Source organism: Cryptomeria japonica, chromosome 8 (assembly GCF_030272615.1).
Source record: "Cryptomeria japonica chromosome 8, Sugi_1.0, whole genome shotgun sequence".
NCBI lineage: Eukaryota > Viridiplantae > Streptophyta > Pinopsida > Cupressales > Cupressaceae > Cryptomeria > Cryptomeria japonica.
Genome location: NC_081412.1, coordinates 410,176,846 through 410,203,072, shown reverse-complemented (window position 1 = coordinate 410,203,072; position 26,227 = coordinate 410,176,846). Strand labels below are relative to the sequence as shown.

Genomic DNA, 26,227 nt, shown 5'->3' with positions numbered 1-26,227 from the left:
AAGTTTTGGTGTTATTGTTCTTGTCATCAAGATTCAAACCTTGCTCAGTGCTATTATTGAATGCTTAAATGAAATGAAATCATTTACACCTCTTAAAAAAATATTACATAAATATGAAAATATAATCTAATAATAAAATAAATATATATAAAAAAAATGAATAAAACTATAATAATATCAACAAATATATAAATTAACCTTGAAAGAAAATATAAAGAAAAAATTAAAACTTCTCTCTATAGAATTATATTAAGTAATTCCATGCGAATGGACCAAGACTAAATGGTAATTGGCATGGGGCATGCAAATTTCACCATTGCAAATACACACATATCCACGTCTCAGCGTGATAAGCTGAGTATACTTCACACAGATTCATCTTGATTACCTCCCAATGCCTTAAAATCTTCATGGGAAGATAATTTGCAGTGCAATGGCAGCTTGACAGCAAAAGTCACGGAGTTTGAGCAAATCCAATACAGGCTATTAACAACTGAGAAGCGAAATGAGCATGCTTACCATTGGGGTGACCCCAATATTTCTTCTAGTCCCCAAGCTTCACCATGCCCCATCTTTTTGCTTGAGAGGAAGAAAGCGAGCTGCATATACACGTGTGTATTCATCGATAGGCAGCGCACATGCTTCATCCTCCTCGTTGGACATCAGCGACAATTTTCAAGCGAGAAGGTCGAAGTATTGGCAGCCCATGTGTCTCTATTTTACACAGGACAAATGTACTAAGGTATTTATGGATTGTTCAAAGCCCACATATACTAATTCGCTATAGCAATGCCAATTTTGACGAAACTTCTGTTTTATAAGGCTCCAGAGCTTTATGCCTTACATTGAAGTGACGCTTTGTTATTGCGAAATCTAGAATATGTTAGAAATTGGGTCCGCTCTAAAAAAAATTAGCTTCTTTCATCAACTATGCAAATGGAAAATTTTCAGTTCAGTAAGATTATAAATGTTATAATTATTCGAAGCTTTGGAGATTTATGAGTTCGTTTATCATGATTTTTCCATTTGTTTGTTTCTCCTTATTTATCTACCTAGTGGTCTTAAACTGAGACCATAAAAAATCTACAAGCTTATTTGATAATTTAGGTTCTAGGAACACCGTCTTTGGCCTCGTGGACGTAAGAAACTTTTTATATTGCATTCTTTAAAGGTCTTATAAACAACTTTGGTTCAAAGGATGATAAAAGAAGAAATCATCATCAACAATTAATAGCATTTACCTAAAAGTTTAGATTAGTGCAGGGTAGACCTAAGTGTTCACTTAGGTTCGATTAATATATAATCGTATGATAGAAATGGATCCCTTGGAATCACCGGCAATAGTAGATGAAAATAAAAATAGGCAAGCAAAAAGAAATAGAACCAAATAAAAATGCAATTTAATCTCCATATCATTTAAGTGATTTGTTCCTTTTAGTTGGTTGACCGATTACTGATTAGTTGGTTTTGTGGACTGGGTTGGTTGGTAATATACTAATCTCTGAATCCATTGCAAAGATATTCATCATTGGCATGAGTGCATCCTCTTTGGAATTTTCTGCAAGGGTGTGCTGACGTTTATGATTTGGATTGGATACTTGTGCTGTAGATCTCTACGAGATAGCATGATTGGCAAAGTGACATGGTTTCTTTTTCCGGTAGAAGCCCTTGGCTACATGGCATAACTTGGTTGGTTGTGGTCATGGAAAGGGGAGCACCCAATAACAGAAATGTCTGGAGTGCTGAAAAGTATGAAACAAAGATTGGAGAGCAGACTTATTCTTGTGGTCCTTGATTTTGTGTTAATTATGGCTAATTTATATATTGTAAATATATTTGCAATTATTTATATAGCTGTCCCTCCACCATTTGCAAAATTTAAGAAAATTTTCTGTCAATGAAACTCTCTCCCTGGAACTCGGAGAAAACTCATGCATTTTCCTATACAATTGATAATACAGCGATTTACTTTCATCACTTAAATTCTAGGATTGGGTATATAAAACAACTTAGATGCATTTGTACTTGTTTTTTATGAAGTTGTGCTTACCACAAGAATCAGTTGCATTGACACCCTTTGCTTTTTTAGGGATCCCATGAATTGGAGGTTTGTGGCATTGTAATTTCTTATAAAGCATGACAAGAAATGGTTCACTATTGATCATTTGATATTTACTTCCTTTCAATATCAACCTCAAAATTACTCCCCTCTTCTAAATCTGGCACTCCCTGCATGTAGAAAAGATTCTTTTTTGCACATCCATGATCTCAATTGTATTTGTCGTCACTATTGAAGCACAATGCTTTGGTCTGTTTCTCAATTTTCTGAGGCGTCAATCTAGTTGGTTGTGGAAGAGAGGATGTCAGAGTGCTATGCTCCTTAAAAGCTAGTGTCTGGTTTTTCTAGCAACCAAATATTTTTGCTCTACTCTTCTAGCACTATTCATAACATCCTGCAAACATGAAGTATCAAAGAGTTGCACCTCATGTTGAATTTAGTCATTCAATCTGCCTAAAAAGAAGTCCAACATGTTTTCAGTTGGAACACCTTCTATTCTCAAACTTGGGGTTTGAAATTGTTGAATGTAGTCAATAACTGATCTTGTTTGTGAAAGCCTGGCCAGGTGGCTAAAAAAAATATCTGAATGGTAAATGCCACAGTGCACCACAAGTTCTTCCGCAAAGATGGACCATGCAATTCTTTTTCTAGTTTACAAAATCAACAATTCCATATGAATTACTTAGTTTCTAAACAGAGAGATACAATGATTACCAATTGCTAGGACAAGACGTTACATACTCCAAAAAACTGCTCCATTTGGAATATCCATGGTACTGATCTTGTTTATTGAATTTGTGCTTATCAATTTTATGAGTAAAACTCTGTGAATCCAAACTGAAATCTCCAATGCACTGCTCTTGGTGAGAGAATTGGTCATGTGATGAAGGTGCTGTTTTCTTTGAAGCCCAGTTTTCTTGGGCTAAGAAATATTTTATTTGGTATCCGTATGACAAATCACCAAGACTTGATTGCAGTTTATCCATGTTTGCTTGCATCGCTTCCAGATCCACCTTCTTGAATTTGTGTTCAAGATCGATCAAAAAACAATTTATACCGTCTACTTGATCATCCCAATCATGTACCACCTCTCCTCAATCCATATCCTCCTATGACAGTTTTTTGTAGCAGACTGGGCCTTGTCTTTAGTAGGACATGCCATGATGACTGAGTGTCAAACAATAGGATTATTGACAACTTATACTTCTGTGAGCTTGTTGCTGAGACAAATCCATTGATGGCAATATTGTGCAAAGGTATGAAAAAAATTCCAAACCTAAAAGCTCAAAAATGGGGTTGTTGACCACTTATACCATTGCAATTCCCTGTCAGGAAAGATCCAATGATTTCTTTATGGAACCAATGTGTGAATTCAGACTGTGTGGTGCTAGCAAAAACCCTATTTTTTTCTTTGGATTAGTAAGTTGCGGTCAAAACCCAAATTCTTACTATATGAAAAGTGTTCGATTTAGATCCCTGAATAGATTGCAAACAGAAGTCTGTAGCGAATTCCTAGCTGAACAAATAGTAGGTCTAAAGCAGAGAGAAAAATATCTAAAAAGCAACACATTAACTCAAAATATTGACTTTCTTGCAATGAAGATATCTTGCACCATAGAATCATGGCAAGCTTTATTACCACTCGTAGCGAAATTACACAAGCTCACGAGCAGAATAGCAACAATATACCAGAAATCCACAACATAGCGATATCAGAATAGTATAAAAAATCACAAATAAGAGCAAAATAGAGGTCCACACAATATCAGCGAAATGAAAGCAATTTTAAATATGAGAAGTCACCTTGAAGGGTCCATCTCCAAAAGTTTTACAACTAGATCAAAATTCACAATATATGTTCAATGTCTAACCACTGCCTCTTATGTATTGTAATTAGGCTATGGAGATCATTAAATCTAGGAATTAACAAATTATCGATTCAAAGCTCTGGATGCCACATTTTGGCCTCTCTATAAGCTGATACAACCAACAGGCTGAAGTCATAACATCCATTGTGTCATTCATAAATGAGCCATGCAAGTCTGAGCTCTCATGGTTGTTAGTTAGATGAACCTTCTTGAAGGAGAAGCTTCAAGTTATGTTTTAGAAGTCTTACATTTGTCTTCAGTGCCTAAACAAATTCTTTAGATGTCATTGATTCATCTATTGTTTGCAGGATCCTTTGTATGCTTTGTTTCTTTTCTTCTTTCACTTCCCAATTTTGTCGTTGTTGTTCTTTGACCTTTATTTGTGACTATTTTATGATTACAATACCTGGTAGACACATGTTTCCTGCCCTCATGCGAAGGAAAGTGATTTAAAATGGTAGGATAGAAGATTGTCAAGATGAAGGGAAAGTGATAGCAACATTTAATCATGCGAAAGTGCTATCTATTAGTAAAGGTGACTTTGTATTTCTTTCTTTTGATAGATGGATGATCCTCAACACTTGGAGAAATTCAGCCACTGTTATTCCTCCCGCCTACAAGTGGAAATTGATAAATTAAAGAATGTGCGACCTCAGCAATTTGATTATTTTTTAGTTCTTGACTTGGAAGGAAAAGTTGAAATTGTGGAGTTTCCAGTACTGATGATTGATGCTCACACTTTGAAATTTGTGGATGCCTTTCACAGGTATGATTTGAGGCATTTGAAATCAGTTACAATTAAAATATCTCATTTGTAGATTATTGTCCTTTCTGAACTAATATCTTTGCATGTATCTTGTTTGGGGAATGAGTCCGGTTTTAACGTACCATTTACAGTCTTGGTGACATACAGATGGAAAATAATGGTCAAGATGGTGATTCAGCTATCTACAAGTCACTTTATTTGCTTTTCTTTCATATGTTCTCATCTTATGCTTTGGAGGGTTTACAGATATTGATAAAACTTCTCAGTGCTGGCTAGTCTAGCAACTAAATTGATATTTTTAACATATATTATTGTTATTAAATTTAAGTTTGGTCCAAAAATTTAGGAGAAGATTAATATTTGATTTCAGGAAGCTTTAATCTACGTTTCATAAGATGGAAGTTCTACAAGGTTTTCACTATGTTTCCTTAGTTTGTATTGTACATCTTGGACTAGTTCTTAATATCAAAAACTTATCAAGTTTATAGATCAACTTAAACATGCTATAACATGTGTACGCTTCATTTTTTAAGCCTTACACAAGTATTTTCAAAATACCACAGCACTGATTGGTGAAGTGGAACTCGCTTCTGTGTTTTAACCAGTTGTGAACTTTTCCAAAGTTTTTTATTTTGATAGATTATGCACTGTAATTATAAATAGTCAAGCATATTTGAGGTAGGCTTGTAGGGCTTCAGAACTTGAATTGCACTCACTCATCATCATAAATGCTAAGTTACTGTTTCGGGTTTACTAGTATGGCAATAATTTTTGGTTATATTTGTACAAGAAACATATTATCACAAATTATAGAAGTTGATGATATAACCGTAGGAGCCAAGAATCATCTACAAGCAAAACACCCGTCACACAAAATAGATCAAACAAAGATAATATGCTCCATAACAACCTGAGAATTCTGTATTATTGCACACAAGAATATTGGAGATACAATTACAATGAATGAATGAATCCTTATAAAGGATGAATGAAACCCTAGATGCAAAACCCTAATACTAGATTAAATTAGCTAGAGCCAAGTGTCACAACCATAATGAATGACTTAAGCTATTATTAACCTAATTAAATAAAAGGAAAAACACCTAAGTTTAGTTTAAGTGAAAACTAAGTTACCAATATGGGTTTGGGTACGGGTACGGAAAATTTATTTTTCCTTGGGTACGGGTATGTCTATACACACATATATATAATATTATAATATATATGAATTTAAAAACATTTAAAATTAATAAATAAAAAAACCTATTTTATTAAATATTATTAAAGATAAGCGAATATATCTATTTTATTAAGTTTATACCTAATAGCTTAGAAATGGAATATATCTTTATTCCCACTTTAGTATTTAATATCTTGAACTTGCTACCTAAATATCCCTCTTTAATATACGGTGAATATATCTCGAAACGGAATATATCTTTACTCCATTAGAAATGGAATGTTTAACATAAATGAAATATTTATCAAAAATGGAACCACGACAGGAATGTCTTTGTGGTAAACATTTTTCTTTACTTGTCCACTACCATCGCTTGGATTCTTCGTCTATTCTCTGGGTTAGTGATTTGTATGTGTTTGTGCTAGTGGAAAGAGCGACTACCAAGTTGCTGTCTTTATGGTAAACCGTCGCACTCTGAAGGTCCTCTGTCTTCATTCTTGTCAAACCCATTCGAAGTGAATGTGGCTTTAGTGGAAACGACACTCAGGACCAACCTAGGTGCGAACTCGGCCCAAACCAGGATTAGAATCACACCAAGAACGGATTCTGAGCCAAAGCGGAAGAATTTGGTAACTTAAGAGTGAAAAAGTAATTAAAGGACCCAATTAATAAATAATTAGATAAAGTGTCCTAATTACTTCAACACCCCACCTTAAGATTAACTTAGGGATAAGCTAAAGAGCTAAAGATGAATGCAAAATGCATGCATGAATTAGTCTTCACAACAAAGACCTGATTAGGTACTCATGTACAAACCAATGCAAAGCAATGCAACTCTCACAAATGGAGAAAAGGAGAAAAACAGTGGGAGAAATCTCTTCTCCAAAAGAGAGAATAAACAATAAATGCACTAGTGAAAGAAGGAAAGGAAGACTCAATGTGACCCCCCAAGGATTGCTTTTGCCACAATAGTACATTGGAGGGACCTTAGATCCCAATAAGGTGAGAAGAGGCCACAAGGTGGTCAAGCTCATGAGATTAGGTGATCTTTAAGGATCATCGAGCAAAGGGAATGACGGAGAATATTACGAGAAACACTTGAAGAAAATACAACTGGACGATTCCCAAGGAGGAGCCGTTCTTGAGAACGTAGTCAAGTTGAAAATGTTGAAATATCTAGCTAGGATCCGATTCTACTATGCTAAATTTTAATGTTGCCTTTGGCAATTAAAATTTAAGTAATATATGAGCGATTAGCTATTGTAATTTTAAATTGGGCCCTAAGTCAATGTTATGTAAAGTGTGGCCCCAATTGTACCTTATTTGTAAATTAAAAGGTGGCGCCAAAAGCAAGGAAATAAAATAAAAGATAATATTTATAAGTCGGCCTTATAGGCCCAGCCAACTCATGAAAGAGAGATCGAGTCTTGTATATAACAAGACTCAATTTACATATTCACATATACAAGCATTCCATTTGTCATGCAAAATTATAAAATAATCACATCAGCGAATTATCCATTCATCATCAGCGAAATACTTCTGCATATTGATCAGCGATCTACTCCAGATATTCAAGTCTCGAGGTCAGCAATTTCACTTGGATAATCCTCCAAGGTCAGCGAACTACTATTTAGGATTGGCGAATATCATACAAGGTTGGCGAACCTTGTTTAGTGCTGGAAAACTTGTCTACTGTGACAGAGAATTCACCTAGGGCTCTTGAAGGTCAGTGAATTCATATACAGCTGGTGAGTTCACTTACCAAGACAACAAGCAAACTCAGTCTCAAGGGCAGCGAACCAGTAGATCACCTTCAGATCTTGCATATAGTCTACAACATACTCTTCAGATAAGTCTATTGTAAGTTCGGTTCAGTTTGCTGCTTCATGTGTGAAGCTAATTGTAAATCTAATACTGATTTATGAGTGAATACAATTAAGGATTTGTTGCTGGGTTTTTTCACCTCCAAGAGGGAGGTTTTCCCAGGGTACTGCTGTGTAATGTGTGTTTCATTTATTGTTTTTTTTTGCTTACTGTATCAGTCTGATCATAAAATCAACATGGTATCAGAGCTTGGTTCGTAAATATTTGTGATCAGATTTATCAATTTTTCAGTCTAACCTATTGTTCAAAGTTCAATTTTCATGGCTTCTTATCTTACGATTGAAGATAGGTTGGAAGGTTCTATTAACTACACTTCTTGGAAGGTCAGAATAATGATGGCCTTGAATGACCTTGCTGAATATGTTAGTAAGGATGCTGCTGAACCTAGTGGCGAAGAAGAAAAGGAAGTTTGGAAGAAGAAGGACTACCAAGTGCGTAGGATAATAATAGACTCTATCAAAGATCATATTGTGATAAGCATCTCCAAAATGAAGACTGCAAAAGAAATGTTTAGCACTTTGGAAAAGATGTATGAGATCAACAACACCAGTCATATACTATCATTAAGGCAACAGCTTAATCACATCAAATTAGAGAAGGAAGAACCTGTAGCTGCTTAATTCATGAGGATCTTTGAGCTAAAGGATCAACTCTCTACTGTTGGGAAGATTGTTGAAGATAGTGACCTAACTATGATTGCTCTAAATGGTCTTCCTCCATCATGGGAACCTTTTGTTCAAGGAATTAGTGCAAGAGCTGAGCTTCTTCAATTTGATCGATTGAGGGGAGATTGCATTCAAGAAGAATCACGCTTGGCTACTAAAGGAAAAATCAGAAGCCCTCATGACAATGTTCATCATGTCCTCATAGCTAAGGAGGAAGGTGGCCATTGGAAGAAGAATAACTTAAAGAGAAACAGAGATTTCAGACCCTCTGCTCTTGATACAAGGAAGAAGCCAAGGGACTTGTCTCACATTTGATGTTTCCGATGTAACAAGTTTGGTCACTTTGCAAATCTCAGCTCGAGCAAGGAGAAGCAAACCTAAATGAAGTCTCTGAACAACAGAATAATGAAGATTTCCTCTTTGTCTCAGCCTTGTCAAGCAATTTTCAGTCAGATAGTAACATGTGGCTGATTGATAGTGGTGCATCTAGACACATCACAGGCTATCGGGAACATCTCTTAGATTTGGTGGAGAAGGAGTCCAACCTTCATGTGACTATTGGTGACAATGCTCGTTATGCAGTAAAAGGTTTTGGCTCTACTTCGTTAAAATTAGATTCTGGTATTTCCCTTCATCTCAGTAATGTTTTGTTTGTACCTGGAATAAAAAGGAATCTAATCTCTATATCTGCTCTAGAAGATAAAGGTTATCAGGTTGTATTTTTTGAAGGAAGAGTTCTTGCATGGCCTAAGGAGTCGAACCTCAAATCAGCTTGTGCCATCGGGATTAGATATGAAAGCCTATACAAGCTTTCAACTCACACTTTCAATTAAGGATATAGTTGATAGATTTTTTTATTCTTTATTTCTATTTTTGTAAACTATGCTATGAGTAAATCAACAAGTTTTTGTGAATTTATCACTTAGATAGGGATTAAGAGGGAGTTACATATTCCCCATAATCCTTAGTGAATGCATTATATTTAGTAAAGCTTAAATATATTGTTGTTTTGTAACCATTGATGTTGAAATCTGATTTACATCTCTAGTGTTGGATTTGAGAGAGTATGGCTAAACATTTGAATTCAAATCAGTTCTGAATTTATAATTGTTATAACAAGGATGTTCTTGATCATGATTCTATGTTTTATGATAGAACTAACATGTGTTCCTTGTTTCTTTGGAATATACTTTGGCTAAGAGGGAGTTTTCAGCTCCTATGATACATTGTGTGTATCTTCCACCCTCTGCGGAGTGCAAGGTGGGACCACCCTCTATGGAGTGCAAGGTGGTAGTTTCTTTGAGGTATAATACCTCTCCCACCCTCTGCGGAGTGTAAGGTGGGTCCACCCTCTGCAGAGTGCAAGTTGGCAGTTTATTCTTCTCTGTAGAGAAGTTTTGAGGTGTGAGACCTCTTCCACCCTCTGCGGGCAATGCAAGGTGGATCCATCCTCTGCGGGTGTGTATGATGGATATCATGGAAGGAATCCATGACCGTATTCTTTGAATCCATCCTCTGCGGATGTGTATGATGGATATCTATGGTTGTATCTCAGATCCATCCTCTGCGGATGTGCATGATGGATATCATGAAAGAAGTTCATGATGTGTATTTATATATATATATATATTTGTGTATTCATTTCTTGCAGGTGTGCATAATGAAAGTTTTTGGATCCATCCTTTGTAGAAGTGCATGATGGAGCATGGTCATGATGTGACTCAATTATTCATAGAAATTTCTCTAGCTAAGAGGGAGTGTTGAAATATCTAGCTAGTATCTGATTCTACTATGCTAAATTTTAATGTTGCCTTTGGCAATTAAAATTTAAGTAATATATGAGAGATTAGCTATTATAATTTTAAATTGGGCCCTAAGTCAATGTTATGCCCCAATTGTACCTTATTTGTAAATTAAAAAGTGGCGCCAAAAGCAAGGAAATAAAATAAAGAATATTTATAAGTTGGCCTTATAGGCCCAGCCAACTCATGAAAGCGAGATTGAGTCTTGTATATAACAAGACTCAATCTACACATTCACATATACAAGCATTCCATTGTCATGCGAAATTATAAAATAATCACATCAGTGAATTAGCCATTCATCATCAGCGAAATACTTTTGCATATTGATCAGCGATCTACTTCAGATATTCAAGTCTTGAGGTCAGCGATTTCGCTTGGATAATCCTCCAAGGTCAGCGAACTACTGTTTAGTATTGGCAGACATCATACAAGGTTGGCGAACCTTGTTTAGTGCTGGAAAACTTGTCTACTGCGACAGCGAATTCACCTAGGGCTCTTCAAGGTCAGCGAATTCATCTACAACTGGTGAATTCACTTACCAAGACAGCAAGCAAACTCAGTTTCAAGGGCAGCGAACCAGTAGATCACCTTCAGATCTTGCATATAGTCTACAGTATACTCTTCAGATAAGTCTGTTGTAAGTTCGGTTCAGTTTGCTGCTTCATGTGTGAAGCCAATTGTAAATCTAATACTGATTTATGAGTGAATACGATTAAGGATTTGTTGCTGGGTTTTTTCACCTTCAAGAGGGAGGTTTTCCCAGGGTATTGCTGTGTAATGTGTGTTTCATTTATTGGTTTTTTTTGCTTACTGTATCAGTCTGATCATAAATCAACAGAAAAGTCAAGACAACCTTCTCTAGATGAGGGAAGTTGGGAGATGAAGTCACATTCCTTCAAAGAATTGTACAATTGGAGGAAAAGAAGTCGAGTCAAGGGTGTATAAAATAAATTTTTAAGGGGAAACTAGCGTGGGGAAGGTTGAAGCCGAGGGAAGAGTTGAGGATTCCTATGTGGCTGAGAGTGTGAGAGAAGCATCAGAATGTCTGAATCAAAACTCCTCAAAAACCATATTCGAGGCACTAGGTTGCATTAGAATAAAACCACGGCAAGCCTTAGTGGAGAAAAGAAAATGTTGCCCAAGTTTACAGGCAATGGATCAGAGGATCCTATTAGGCACTATAAGACTTGTGAACCAATCTGGACAACAAATAGGCAAGATGATAAAGCAATTTGGCTACAATCTTTTCCATCCATCTTGCGAGGTGTAGTGGTTCACAGGTATAAAGAACTTGCCCAAGCCTCCATAAATACATGGGAGAGATTAAAGAAGGCCTTTTAAGAGGAGTTTAAATTACTTTGTGATGATAATGAAATAGTAGTAGAAATTTAGAATACAAAACAAGGTAAGTGTAGACAGCAATTATGCCGCGCTTAAACAAATTATATTTGTTATGTTTTTGTTATATGGCAATGTAATGAACGATTGGTTCCCATAGGGATAGGTAGTTGTTTGGCGGTTGGCATCCTTAACCAATCGTCGAGGGGGTATATGTACTGAAGATGGTATTGGGAGCAGATTATTATTGTTACTGTATTATTTATTACATGAGGAAATAAAGCTATATCTTTTTGCCACATGTTTTGTTAATTATTCTGTGAATGATTTCTTTGTTCGTGTTCATGTACTTGCTACATTCTGTTTACTTCTGGTAATCTGAGAACTCACATCGTAGGGAGTAAACATTTTGTTGATACAAATTTGGAGATCAATATGGCATCAAGTGGTAGGTACGTATAATGGGCCGACCATTTGAACAACAATTGATAGTAATTGAAAGTGATACACAAGAGGAAGTGATTTAAGCGGAAGTGCGGGAGGATCAACTAATGGTAGACTTGGTAGACCCGTGAGAGGTTTCAGTCACCTAGTACGTGTAGAGGGAAGCTTGGGAGAGAGCTGTCCTTGAAGGCATGGTGCATGGCAAAATCACGGTCAACACTGCTATCTTTGACCTTCTCGAAAGTCTTCCAAGGCTTTTGGTGCAGAATCTCATTGAATTGCAAGATCGAAGGGAGGAAAGCAACCGTGAACGTCGTCGATAGCAGATATTGCAACGATATGAAGAACGAAACCCTAGGGAAGAGGAGGAGACGGATACAATCAAACGTAGCACCCCTTGCAATTAATGCCCCTACGACCGAACAAAGACCGACGATGTATTAGAACCATCCGAGAGGTAGGGGAGGGATCAGTACGATGATCTCTCCGTATAAGAAAACAAAGTGAGTGGAGAGGATGGCTATGGGAAATTGCTGACGGCTCGGAGAGTTCATAAAATAGAAGCAAGAGTCGAAGTGTGAGTCAAAGCCGTAGTTAAGAGAGGCAGAAACCGTGTATGTGGAACCGGTTGGTAGAGGCTGCCAGAAATCCACCACTTCTAGATGTAGCAGAGGAAGATTTCACCAACCAGGCCGCACACTTGACATCGAGTGAAGAGTTTGGAATCGAGTCTGCGAACAACTCATTTGAACACTCCGAACTTGACGAAGAGGAAGTATGGAACTTTGAAGTCGAGGTTGTCGAGATTTTTGAAGCAAACCTATACCGAATTGAAAATTTGTCCCTGTTGGAGCAATCCAGAATAGAAGGGTTTGAGGCGAAGACTCTGGGAAGAAGAGACTATAGAAACAAAGGTGACCAAGGTGCGGAAGAGGCAAAAGGTGGACGCGTAGAGAGCTCGCACGTGGCCAAGAATGCAAGTGAGGCACTGGATCGCGAGAAACAGGGTGGTCCAATCTGGTCAAATGCACATGGTACCTTCTAGGCGGCACACAATACCTTCCAAGCAAGGACAATGTTGCAAAATCAGAATAACCCGAAGAGGAAAAAACTTCCAAGATTCACAAGCGATGGATTGGAGGACCTTGTACAACATTGTAAAACATGTATAACGATGTGGGAGGCAAATGGCCAAGATGACCAGGGCTATTGGCTGAAGGCATTTCTTGCCATCCTTTGAGAGATTTCCATTGACTGGTACACAGACCTCGACGCCTAGCACAAGGGGGGATGGACTAATCTAAGAAGGAGTTCAAGGAGGAATTCAAACTCATGAGGGATGACAACAAGATTGTGGCCGAAATCTACAATACCAAGCAAGGGAAAAGTGAAAGTGTACGAGCTTGCAATTGCAGGTTGAAAGAATTGCTAAACAAAATGGAACACCAGTCATCCGATGGCTTGAAGAAGCGGTGGTTTGTGGAGGGACTTGTCCTATCCCTCAGAAGGAAAATGAAAGTGGCCCCTTCGCCATCGTACAATGAAGCCTATAACCAAGCAATGAACATTGAGAGCGAGAGAAAAACATTCAAAGGGAAGAAAAGGGCCAATGATGATGACAATACAGATGGAAGTAGCAACAGAGAGTCAAAGACCGTACAAGCCCTATAGAGGGATATGCTACGGATGATGTTGTTGATAGTAGGGAGGGAGAGTGCCAAGGAGAGCAAGGAAGTATGGTGTATCGACTACAAGGTAGGTCATACCAAGGGCACTTGTTCGAAGAATTCATTCTGACATCTATCAAGTATTGGGCCATTCCACCAAGGAATGCCCATACAACTTGAAAACAAAGAGCACGCAAGTTTTCTACGCCCAAGGGGAACATGCTACCCCACCAAATACACCACCCAAATTACCAGCAAACGTGGATGCCTTGCTAGGAGGGTACTGTAACAATTGGCGAGGGAACAATCATTCTAACAACAACATGCCAAGAAGCAAAATCTAGTAGAATGTGAAGGGGAGACCCATGATCTAGTGCTGAAAGTGCTACGAGTGGGGTCACTTTGTTTGTGAATGCCAAAGCGGTACGTCGGTAACAACAATGGGAGTTTTCTGTGTAAGTGGTGTGGATGGGGAAACCATGAGGATGTGAACTACCCGAAGCAAAAAGGAGTCAACATGCTAGACATTAAAGAGCTAGGCGAGGACGTACTGGCAATCATTAGGCTCCAAACAAAGAAAGCACTATACCCTGATCCATGTACGAAGAAGGAGAGGCTCCGAGAGGCAAAGGCGGAATAAAGAAGAGTCTCACATGAAATCGCCAATACTCCATTATGGGCGGAGTTTGAAAAAACCATAATGCCACAGATGTTGCAAGCCACTATACCTGTACGAGTGGCAAACCTTATACAAACTATGCCACAATTGAAAGTAGCCCTCAACAATGTAGTCGAGGTTGAACCAGTTAGCTAGGAACACAATAAACCAATAGCGAAATCAACAGGCAACCTAGCTACCGATCCCATGCTACTCAAAAATAGGGATTGGAAGGAAGCCAATAGTGGTGGAAATGGAAATCATGGGATGGAGGCTGACCAACACAGTTGTCGACGGAGCTGTTAGAGTGAATGTATTGCCTAAAGATACCTGGAAGGGCCTCGGCAAGCCAACACTTTGGCCACCAACCTTCCAAGTGGTAGGTGCCAACTAGCACAACGTCAAAACCTCTTGGGACTCTCATGGCGCAGAAGGTCATTATTGGCACTCAGTCCTTCCTCTTGGACTTTGTGGTCATCCCACTAGAAAATAAGGCATATGATGTCCTCCTTGAAAGGGGTTGGCCGGTCGCGGCCAAGGCGAATCATAACTGGAAGAAGAACACACTCCATCGAGAGTGAAGGGGGAAGTACGTCATTGATTTGAAGAATCAAGCCGTAAGTGAAGAGTTGGCATCTTTCGACTCGGACTTTGACGACCGTCATGACTACAAATGGGGTTCGAAGGACGGAAAAAGGAAGGAAATGGAACCCAACGACAAGGGGCGCTCAAGTTGGAAGGTTGCTCGGAGGATGAAACCATCTCTCTCAATGGGCTCTTTCATTGGCAGATGGAGGACTATGAGGTCTTCCACCTGGAGTGTAACATGTTGCAAATCTGTGAGATTGAGGAGATCGGCGAAGGTATAGAGAGTGCGACCTTCCCTCCAAAGTATGGGGTGTATCGAGAGGGCATGGCACGGGTGGATGATACACTCGCTCATTGGTTCGAGAGGGACAAGGCTATCAAGTACAAGGAACTGAATATAAAGAAAGTGAACCTGCGAGATGACGACAACTTGAAGGCGATCCTCGTAGGGAATGATTGAAATCCCATACTAAAGCCACAACATTCAAAATATTTTTGGAGTACAAGGACATCTTTGCATGGATGTACAAAGACCTAAAGGGGATACCTCTAGAGTTGTGCGTACACAGTATACCTTTCGTACCTGTTGTGACCTTTTTTCACACATCGCCCCATTGCAAATGGGGACCCTCTCTTTTCCTGCTTTCTAGGATTTTGTTAGTATCCTGTGACCTTTTGCTGCAGTTTCACCAAGCCTTGTCCAGTTTAGAGCATTTTAGGCCCTGACGATTGAAATTTAGTTTTCGCAAGTTATGTGATTCCAAAGTGTGAACACCACCAGAGTGCTTAGAGAGGCCAAAGGACGAAGATCGCAATTGATTTGGATGAATTTGGACAACTTTCTATTTTTAGAAAGTTTGCTTTTTTGCTTTTTCCTATTTTTTAGGAAGTTTCGTTTTTGGCATTTTTAGCCCGATCCCCGGCATGGCTATTTTTAGAAAATTTTCCCTATTTTTTAGGGATGTTTGCTTTTTGCTTTTTCCGGATGCAAACCTAGGGTTCACACTTGCACTATCGACCAACTCTGACCAGATCTCGAAAATTCCAAGTTTTGACCCAAAAAAGCTGAATCCCTAGATTTTAGGCTTTTTGCTTTTTTCGGGATGCAAACCTAGGGTTTACACCTGCACCATCGACTAGCTCTGACCAGATCTCGAAAATTCCAAGTTTTGACCTAAAAAAGCTGAATCCCTAGATTTTATGCTTTTTGCTTTTTCCGGGATGCAAACCTAGGGTTTACACTTGTACTACTGACCTGCTTCGACCGGAACTCGAAAATTCCAAGTTTTGATCTAAAAAGCTGAATCCCTAGATTTTAGGCTTTTTGCTTTTTCGGATGATCCACCTAAGCACGGATTTCAAATTTCAAGTTAATCCGGTTAAATTAGATTAAACTGTGAAATTTTGAAATTTCTTTGAAAATTCTTCTAAGTTTGGCTAACAAGGGTTTTGAAGTATTTCTGCAGGTTCAAACCCCATCACGAAGGCTGAAGAGGCCATGAAGGAGCCATGCATGAAGTCCGCCATGCCTTAGGGATTGGTGTGGGTGCTCTCATCAAAGTCTGCCATACTTCAAGGAGGCCATGTGGGCGCCTTGCCTAAAGTCCGCCATGAGTTTGGAGGTCACATGGGTGCCCACTCCAAAGTCCGCCCCACCTAAGGAGACCATGAAGGAGCAAGGGTCAAAGTCCGCCATGCCTTAGGAGACCATGGAGGAGCAAGGGTTGAAGTCCGCCCAAGTCTATAGAGGTCACATGGGTGCTAAGGTGAAAGTCCGCCCAAGGAGGAAGGAGACCATGAAGGCGCTAAGGCCAAAGTCCGCCCTACCTTGATGGAGACCATGGAGGAGCAAGGGTTGAAGTCCGCCCAAGTCTATAGAGGTCACATGGGTGCTAAGGTCAAAGTCTGCCATGGGTTGAAGGGGCCATGAAGGAGGCCAAGCCAAAGTCTGCCAAAGCTTGAGAAGCCAGGAAGGGGCTAAGGTTGAAGTCCGCCCTAGCTTGCCAAGTGTTGGGAGCAACCTCCAAAGTCCGCCATAGGCTAGGAGGGTCCATGGGTGTCATAGCCAAAGTCCGCCAGGATGATGGAGACCTTGAGGGTGCCTACTCCAAAGTCCGCCCCACCTAGAGAGGCCATGAAGGAGTCAACACCAAAGTCCGCCAAGGTAAAGGAGGCCATGGAGGAGTCAACATCAAAGTTCGCCCCAATGCCTTAGTCAATTTTTCACGTTAATAGAGGCCACGAAGGAGTTCTAGCCAAAGTCCGCCATACCTTGTAAGGTTGTCAAAGTTCGCCAAAATTTGAAAAAGATGGAGATAAAATTTGAAAAATCAACCTACACATGGAAGGTCAAACAAAGTCAACATGATGTCACAGAGATTTCAGAATTAAATCCAAAATGAAGAAATATCTAAGTAAAAAAAAAAATCCTCAAAATAAATCCAAAATGGAAAGTTTTTTGGGAATATTGAGGGAATATTAAAAAATTATTGAGATATTAATTCAAAATGGAAAGTTTTTTTGAAAGGGAATATTGGAGGATTAATGAATATCTTCAAACTTAAATCAAAATGGAAAGTTTTTTTTAGAATTAGAAGTATGAGTTGGATGATTTTAGGGGTTGTGCTTAAAACTTGTCTACAAATACTTCATTATCAAATTCATTATTACACCAAGAAGTTCAAAATTACTAAGGAGAGCTTAGTAAAGTATGTCAGTTTGAAGATCATCTGGAGGAAATTCTAGATATTGCTGGAAGTGGAATAATAGTTTTTTTGGCAGAAGGCTTACAAATTTCTGGAGAAAGGCATTTTTTATGAATTTTCTCAATATTTTGGAGAAAAGTCTAGCCTTATTCCTATCCAAGTCAGAGGTGAAATTAAAATTGTGAATTTTCTGAATATTTCCTAGAATTTAATAAATGATTTTTTTTTCGAAAATTTTGGAGAAAGAAAATCATTTTTTTTTGGCTAAGTATGAAATTTTTTGAAAATTTCAACACTTGATGGTGACTTAACCAGCTTCAAGGCTGAGGGTCTTGAGGTGAAAATTCAATTTTTGTGGCTAAGTATGAGAGTGAAAAATGGAAAATTTTCCAACACTTAGCCATTCGGCCCCGTAGTTTTTTTTGAAATTTTGCGGAAATTTTCTAACTTAAAGTTTTTATCATTCATCTGCCATGAAGTTCCAGGTAGATAAAGATGCTCCTCCAGAGTCAAGGATGACTTCCAAGTGGAAGAACATTAGCAACACCAACCTTGGACACATCAATCTGAGGGAGTTTAAGAAGCGAATGTTTGGTCTGGACAACCTTGTGCCTACCACCATTGCACGGAAAATGATGAAGAGTGGTATCGTGCACGCTACCGGCTTCCTCCCCACCATGCAGTGCAATGAACTAGTAGTTGAATGTGCCAAACACTACAACCCCATCAGTAAGGATATTGTTGCACCTGGTGGAAGAGTGTTGGCGAATGTCAGCGATGAGGCCATCAGAGAGGCCTTCAGGATCCCTGAGTACCACAACACAGTATATGTGACCAAGGACGAAGCTGACAGTCTGTACCATGATCACCTGGAAGAATATGATGCCATAGTTAATCATTCCTGGCTAGACAAACCGAGGAAGGGCACCTCCAAACTCCAGAGAAAGAGCCTAGTGCGAGCATACTTCAAGGAGGACATTGGGAACATGATTGTCTTGCTCAATAGAATAATAGGAAATCCTCAGGGAGCTCCATTCGAACTCTGGATGTATTATTTCATTAATGAAATAATCAATGGAGTAAAAATGATAGACTGGGCCCGTATGATCAGCGACAACCTAGACAGCCAGCTAAGGAATCTGGAGGCGAATAGGACTTTCTTCATGAGTTCTTACTTGTTCTATTCTTTACCCAGGACCTACAGGTACAAAGGTCTCACTTGTAGAGGAGAAGTTGGGAACAAGGAGAACCAATTTCCGGTATATGATTGCTATCCCCAGCTCCATATGGAGGAGAAGTTCCATTTCAAAAGGGTGAATGATGCCTTCCTGATGCACATTACCCGGACCCTTCAAGGTGGCCTGCACCAGAGGCTCTCTCAAGAGTCTATGGACTTCATCGGTCGGTTCGGGTGTTGGTACATCCAATATCCAAAGTTCACTTACCTCCGAATTCAGGGATTCTCTGGTCCTCCATACAAGCTTCCAGCTTACCCTACCAACCGAGTGGTGTTGCTCGAGGTTGTGAGACAATTGGAGGAGTATATAGTGATTCAAAGGGATAAGCAGAAGAAGGCAGAGACATTCTCACTTACAATTGGTAATGGACTGGAAACATGTCCATCATCACAAGCTGCAACTACCACTGAGAAAGAATTGGCCTGGTATCCCTTTTACCAATACAAGGCAAGAAAATATTTCGATCCATTCCATAGGATAAAGAAGATCGAAGGGACAACGTTTGAGCACAGACTGGATCTGGAAGACTATTGGGCTAATGCAGCCGATAGTTTCGAGATCCGGAAGAGGTTCTGGTCAAGAATTCCTTTAAGTATGGTGAGAGCAACGGAAGTGTTCAAAGTGGCCGATCAGGTGGAAGAAAGCCTAGAACTTCAGCAACCTGGTTTTGAGAAGATGAAAAATGAACCTTTAGTCTTGATAGATTGGATAGAGGGAGAAAAATCAGATCTAGCAGACCTCATGAGGTCAGTGGTTGAGTACTCAAGGTGGTGGACATCTGAAAAGACAAAACAGTTGAAGGCCAAAGGTGTGGTTCTAACTTATGAATTAATGGGAGTGGATGATACTTTGTTCGTCCACCCTTGTACCTTCGCCGGTGATGCTCGGAATCCAGAAAGTGTTGGTTCTCGAAAGAGAAAGGAGTTGGGTGGAAGCTCCACAAAGTGCACAGGGAAAAGGGCTGTAGTTGAGAGAAGAGAATCTAGCGAAAGTCACTCCATCCTAAGTGCTGCTTCCATTGCGCCTGATTAGAGTACAATTGGGGAACAAGAGATGAACATCTATGTGAGTGATGATGAAGTAAGAGTGCTTTCTTAGCCAGTTGAGGAGGTGGTGGAGAAGGTCTTCCGAACTCCAGACAGAGGGCAGGATGAAGCCCCTATAATCTTCTTGGATGGCATACCAGCGAACCTAGGAGAAGCAGACGATGAGTTTGATCGTAATACTATAGAACAATCGACCATTCCTGATTGGCTCAGAGCAAGGATAAAGGCCAAGGTTCCCAAGGATGTCCACTCAACCGAGGAGGTTACCGCAGCATTCTTGGAGAAGGTGAATGAACCCGCCATAGCTAAACTGCCCAAACCAGCCAGGAAGTTCTCCTTGATCCAGAGAGACAGTGCCGGATTCAGGACAGTCTAGATAGCAGTGCCCAAAGAAGGGAAGACTAGGGACAATGTCACCACAGATGACTACAAGATCACCACCATAGAGATGGGTAAGCCTACCCAGGATCAGGAGATCCAATATTTTGACGACTCCTGTAATGTTCTAAAGACAAGGCTGGCTCATGAGAAAGAAAAGAGAAAGAAAGTGGAAGAAGAGAACCAGCAGTGGAGGAAGTATGTTCTTCACCTTACAAGCCCGCTCAACCATGAAGTCCCAGCTACTCCACCACAACCTCTTCAGTAGGGATCAATGAAGGACTATGATGAGATGAAGGGATCATACACTCAAGAAAAGGAGTGGATTTCAGACGTTGTGATACATGTTGACACCCTGGTAGAAAACTTAGTATCAGCACATGAGGCAACTTCTTTGTTGATTGATCGTATCCAGGATCTATCATCCAATTGGGAATAGGTGGATGAAATTCAGAATGAAATACTCCCTCACTTGAAGGTTATCCGAGGCATGTCAAAGAAGAGCTTAGTGGATGTAGGCATCATAAAGACAGGAGACAGGTACGACTTCGGCACGTGGTACTATGCTTTGGTCACTCGGATTGAGGTTCTGAAGAAATCCGAGACCAAGTGTTTTGAGACAGAGGCAAGGGTTAGAGAAATCCTGGGCAAGGTATTCTGGGTGGCGTCAGAGATATGGCAGAAGGAAAGCCTAAGGGAGAAGCATTTACAAGCAGAGAACCTAAGAGCCAGGATTCAGACAAGCTTCTTCCGAGATTCAGGGATGATTGACAAAGGCGATCTTTCGAAGATTGCAAACTTCCTCTCCATCGATGACAACTTCCTCACCCAAGCGGTGGAGTGGGAAGGCATCCTTGCTACATGCGCCGACGATGTGGATCTCGTCGACTTCCAAATTGGCGGTTTGCCAAGTGTCACCATGGAGGAGGTCAAGCTCGTGGTGTCCAGATACGTTGAATCTCTGAAAAAGGAAAAGTGGCCACTCACCTCAGTAAAATTAGCAGCTGCACCACTTGTCACTCTTTCATTTGCTTGAACTGATAGTATTTCGGGAAACCCTAATTAGGGTTTAGGACTTTCAATCTTGGCTCTTGATCACTGTTTGATCTCGGCCATTCATTTATTTCTGAGAAACTATATAAGGTTGCCTCCTCTCATTTGAAAAGGGTGAGGTTTTTGATGTATTGTTGCTTAAGGTCATTTCCTGATAATATATTGCATGTGCGCTGCTTTGTAATCTCTATTATGTGAATGATTTGCATGGTTTCAATTGCCTCAACACTTAGTTAGAATTAATTTAGATTTGCTTTCATTGTTGTTAATTCGAATGAAGGATTTGATAAGTGTCAATTGATGGTGTATCTCCGCTCATACTTTTGGTGTATGGATGATTTCCATCTCAGCGCGCAAAGTTAGTCTGAGCCCATCCCCTGTGCATCCCAACATCTCGATCATAAGCACAACCCATTGAAGATTGCATCGACCTTGTGTAGTTGTCCCTAGTGTGGCAAAGCAAGGTTTGGTTTCCCGAGAGCATTCAATTGACACCGTCTCCAGAATTCGTAGGATTAGATTAGCCTTCCTGAACCCTATCTCTTTTTCCCTTTCTTTTGAAAGTCTAAATCCCAGAAAATCCCCCCCAAAAAAAGAAGAGCCTAAAATTGCTAAATCCATCTAAGTTCAAGATACTTGTCAACGTAAGTCCCCCTTGAAATTTCAGCATACACTACCCAAGAATCTATTCCACTAAAGTCGCTTGTTTGCACATATAGACCTTGGAATTAGTAGTGATTTTTCAGGAGAGGATAGAATACCTTCGAGTATCCTATCCTAATGTTTGGTAGATGATAAAATAGACACCAACAGTACCCGGTACCCAACCCGTACGAAAGAGGTCGTATAGGATGAACAAAAATCATGCGGACAAAGTGAATGAGGAGATTAAAAAGATGCTCGAAGTGGGCATTATCTTCAAGGTGGAAACAAGTGAATGGGTATCACCCATTGGCATTTCCCCAAAGGAGGCAAACCAAATCCGAATCTGTGTAGACTTTTGGTGCTTGAATGTGGCGATGATTAAAGATCCCTTCTCAATTCCATTCACTGACAACATCTTGGAGGAGATGGTAGGCCACGAAATATATTCATTCATGGACAAGTTCTTTGGATATAATCAGATCGACATTGCCAAGGAGGACAAGCTGAAGACCACCTTCATAGTGGAAGACGAAGTGTATGCCTACACTTGTTGGTGGCGATATGATTTAGAAGTAAAAGTGCGACTAGAGAAGGACCCCACAGGAGTAAAATGGGAGAGAGAGGCTGATAATGCCGAAAGGCCAAATAAAAAGCAAAAGAGAGAAGAAAGCAAGTTGGTAAAAACAAGAAAGGCAACAAAATCATTTGCAAAGAAAATCAAGTTGCGTAAATTGAAGAAAAAAAGTTCCAGGATAGAAGTGGCGGTACACCCAAAAGCACGTCGAAAAAGCACCCGGGAAGAATTGAAAGCTGGAACCTATTAGCGAGTGCTAAAGGTATGAAAAATAAAATTTAATTATTCTAGTGCGCAAAAGTATTGGCAGAAATATTTTTTGGAAAAAGTGCTAAAGTTAGAAAAACTAAGAGAAGTTATTAAAATTAAAAGGAAAGGGTTAGACTTCGTAAAAAAATTAAAAGAGATGGAAAAAGTAATAAAGTGGAGAAAGAAAAAATAAAAAGAAATAAAAAGAAAAATGTTTTATAAAAAGATGATAAGTTGGATATGCCTAACCCTAACCTTGAAAATAAAGAATTTTTATAAACTTCCGGACCTAGCCATTTTAAATCATTCAAGCAGTGTTGTCCTCATTTTTGTTTTCAAAAATGATGGACCATTACATAAAATTTTTGTCAAAAAATGAAAATTTTACTCTATGGAATGCTTCTCGAGGCAGAATTTTGCTTCGCTCTTGGACTGGCTTAATCCTTAGCCCATCCTTGAACCACGTTTCAAATTTCATCGCATTCTGGTTTCGTTTGCTATGTTTTTCCTTCAATTTCGGGTTTTTTCTCCCTGACCGTAGGTGGAAAATTTTCCTCAAGTTGCAAGTTTTAATGTTTTCCTTTGTTTTAGTCTTTGTAGGGGAATTTTTAGTTAATTACAAGTGCACTTTATGAAAAAAGAACTTGTAACTTACTTTTTATTTCCCCCTTGATGCTTTTTGGCTTTTTAAGTCATCGTAGGAATTTTTTGGATAAATTACAAGTTAATTTTAAATTGCAAATTTAAAAAGTCACTTGTAATTCTTTTATAAATTTCCTATTTTAGTGTTTTTACTTGTAATGGGGATTTTATTCCCCTATTACATGTGTTAAGTTATTGAAACTTGTTGAGGGGATTTTATTTTCCTCTTACAAATTATAACTTGTATTTCTCTCTCAAAAACCCGATTTTGCCTAGAATGGAGATAAAGTGACATTTTAAACTTGCAATTGAGTTTCAAAAATCCGATTTGCTCCATGCATTTTGAACTTGCTAAAGGGTTTTAAAATTCCGATTTTGCCTTGTGCAAGATAAAGTGACATTTTAAACTTGTAATATGAAGTCAAAAACCCGATTTTCATTGTTACATGCAAATTGAAACTTGTTTTTCACTTCCAAGAACCCGACCAAGTATTTTTCCTCTCCTAAACCGATTTTGCCACAAATTCTTCCCTATTTTTTTGGAGAAATTTATGGATCAAGGAGGCGATATGGTAGCAAAGCGGATTTTTGTGAGTTTGGAAACACGTTGCATTTTGATTTGGTAAACGTTTTACACTTCATTCAGTGCATTTTATCTCTTCAAAACCGTTTTTCATGTGCTACATTTTGGGAGTTTTGGTGCCACGATTTCGCTTCATCTTTGGGCGTTTGGCTTTGGGTCTCTCCTACGTGGTATTTCCTTAAGGATTTGACTCATTCTTCTTGCATTTCGTAACACGTTTTTGCTGTTATTCTCCAAATCCGAGTTTGGAAAAACGTGGCAAGGGTTTTGGAATCTATTTCTATTTAAAGGATCGTCTTCTTCATTCAAAGATTGTTTCATCTTTTGAAGAGGCATTTTGGATTTAAGCAAGGTATGTTTTCTTTTCTTCTTGTTCCATTTTCTTGTCTTCTTGTTTTTTCTTTTTGGTTGTAAATTTGTATATAAGTTGGTTTTGCCCTAAAATCGGTTTTTGTGAGAGAGATTTTTCCCTTTGGAAAGCAATTTGTGAATTGCATTGTTCTTCCCCATTTTCCCTCTTTACTTGTATTTGGGATTTTAAATCCCGTTTACAAGTTGGACGAAAACAATTGATCTTCCCTTATGGTTATAAGATTTTAACCATCTTTTGTTGAAATTCCAAGTTGCAAAGATGAAAAATACCCATTTTTCCAAAATTGGGTTTTTTGAACCGGATTGCATGTTGAAAGTTCTTCCCATTTTCTTAAAGATGATCTTCCCAAAATCCTTCCATTTTTGTTCATACTCATTGCCTTTATCCATACATTCCATTCACGTCATTTCCCACATGTCCAAATCTCATTTTTCACTCATTTCCCCATTTCCCGTTTTACAAGTATACTTGCATTTGGGTTTTAAAAATCTGATTGCATGTTCGTTCTTCTCCACTTGTATACTTGTAAAACTTTCCCCAAGATCCGAAATTGGTCAAAGTCAAGTTTCCAGCATTCCCATTTATTTTCCATCTTTCTCTCACAAAGTTGTGAAGTGCAAGGGTTGGATTTCTGCCCATTTGAAGAAGGAAAAATGTTAGTTGCAGTTGATTATGATGTTGCTTTAACACTTTTAAGTCTTCATCGCAGCATACCAGGTTGTTCTTCGATGTCAGATTTACCATCATTTCCCATTCCAAAGAAGATGAAGTATAAATATGACAAGTACCAGAATGAAGTTTCACCTTCACAAGTTTCCTCTCTTTTGGATCATATCAAGGATATGGAGATAGGGCATGTTGACATGTCAAAATTCATTAAGAGGGTGGAGGATCCGCAGGATAGTAATATGCAGTGGTTGTTGGACAACCACATTCATCATGCATCTTCTTTTCCAGTGGCTGCCCTAGAACCTGAATTTGTTCTCGCTTGTGCTCACCATTTCGACAAGGAGACGAGAACCATTAGAAATGATGATGGTGAGGCAATAATCCGCCTTGATGCGGATACAATTGAGAAAGTCTGCAGAATACCACCAGCACCTGTTTATATGGAAATTTCAAAGGATAGTGTAGTTGAGTACTATGTTAAGAGGGAAAAAGACTGCAAACGCCACATTAACAGGTGGATTCATGAACCACTAACCGCTTTCACGAGGTGGGCTAAGTTGTACCGTTGTGACTTCAAGTGGAAAATTGGAGACATCATTACTCTCCTCAACAGGATGATGGGTCTTGAGCACTCTAATGTGTTTGAGCCCTAGATGTATCAGTTTACCATGTTCATAAGGCAGTCCCATCATATATCATGGGGAGAGATTATTAGTGATGCTTTGTGTGATCAACTTGCAGCAATCCCTACTACCATGACTTTCTACATGAATTCATACTTAGTGTATTTGGCAACATCACTTAGACATTTCCCTGGTCTTTCTACCAAGGGTGATCACTCGCTTATACTTGTGTGGGAATATTATGATCAGCTGCCCTTGAGACCCAGCAGATTACATTTCAGAAGGGTTCAAGATGCATTCTTTGGTTACTTCTTGTGCTAGTTTGACAGGACTCTAAAGAACAAAAGGGTGTCAGATGAAGCATGGGAAAGAGTGAATGAGTATGGGTGCTTGTTTCTTCAATTCCCGACTTTCACTTATGTAAGAGTCAGATGCTACAGTGGGCAGCCATACATGCTTCCTAAATACTTGACCGATAAGATCATTCTTATGGAGTTGGGAAGATAGATCATGGCTGTGCACGC

General features: G+C 39.2%; 1 protein-coding gene across 2 annotated transcripts in view; it reads left to right on the top strand.

Annotated features, from left to right (window-relative positions):
• The first annotated feature begins 278 nt into the window (after positions 1–278).
• LOC131028576 (uncharacterized exonuclease domain-containing protein At3g15140) overlaps positions 279–26,227 on the top strand; it is a 102,803-nt gene continuing 76,854 nt past the window's right edge. Inside the window, exons 1-2 of one of the 2 annotated variants that reach the window (XM_057958887.2) lie at positions 279–742; positions 4,491–4,693. In XM_057958887.2, the coding sequence (XP_057814870.2) occupies positions 506–742; positions 4,491–4,693 (440 nt within the window). In that variant the 5' untranslated portion in view covers positions 279–505. The remainder of the gene's footprint in view (positions 743–4,490; positions 4,694–26,227) is intronic. The other variant, XM_057958886.2, reaches the window with a different exon arrangement.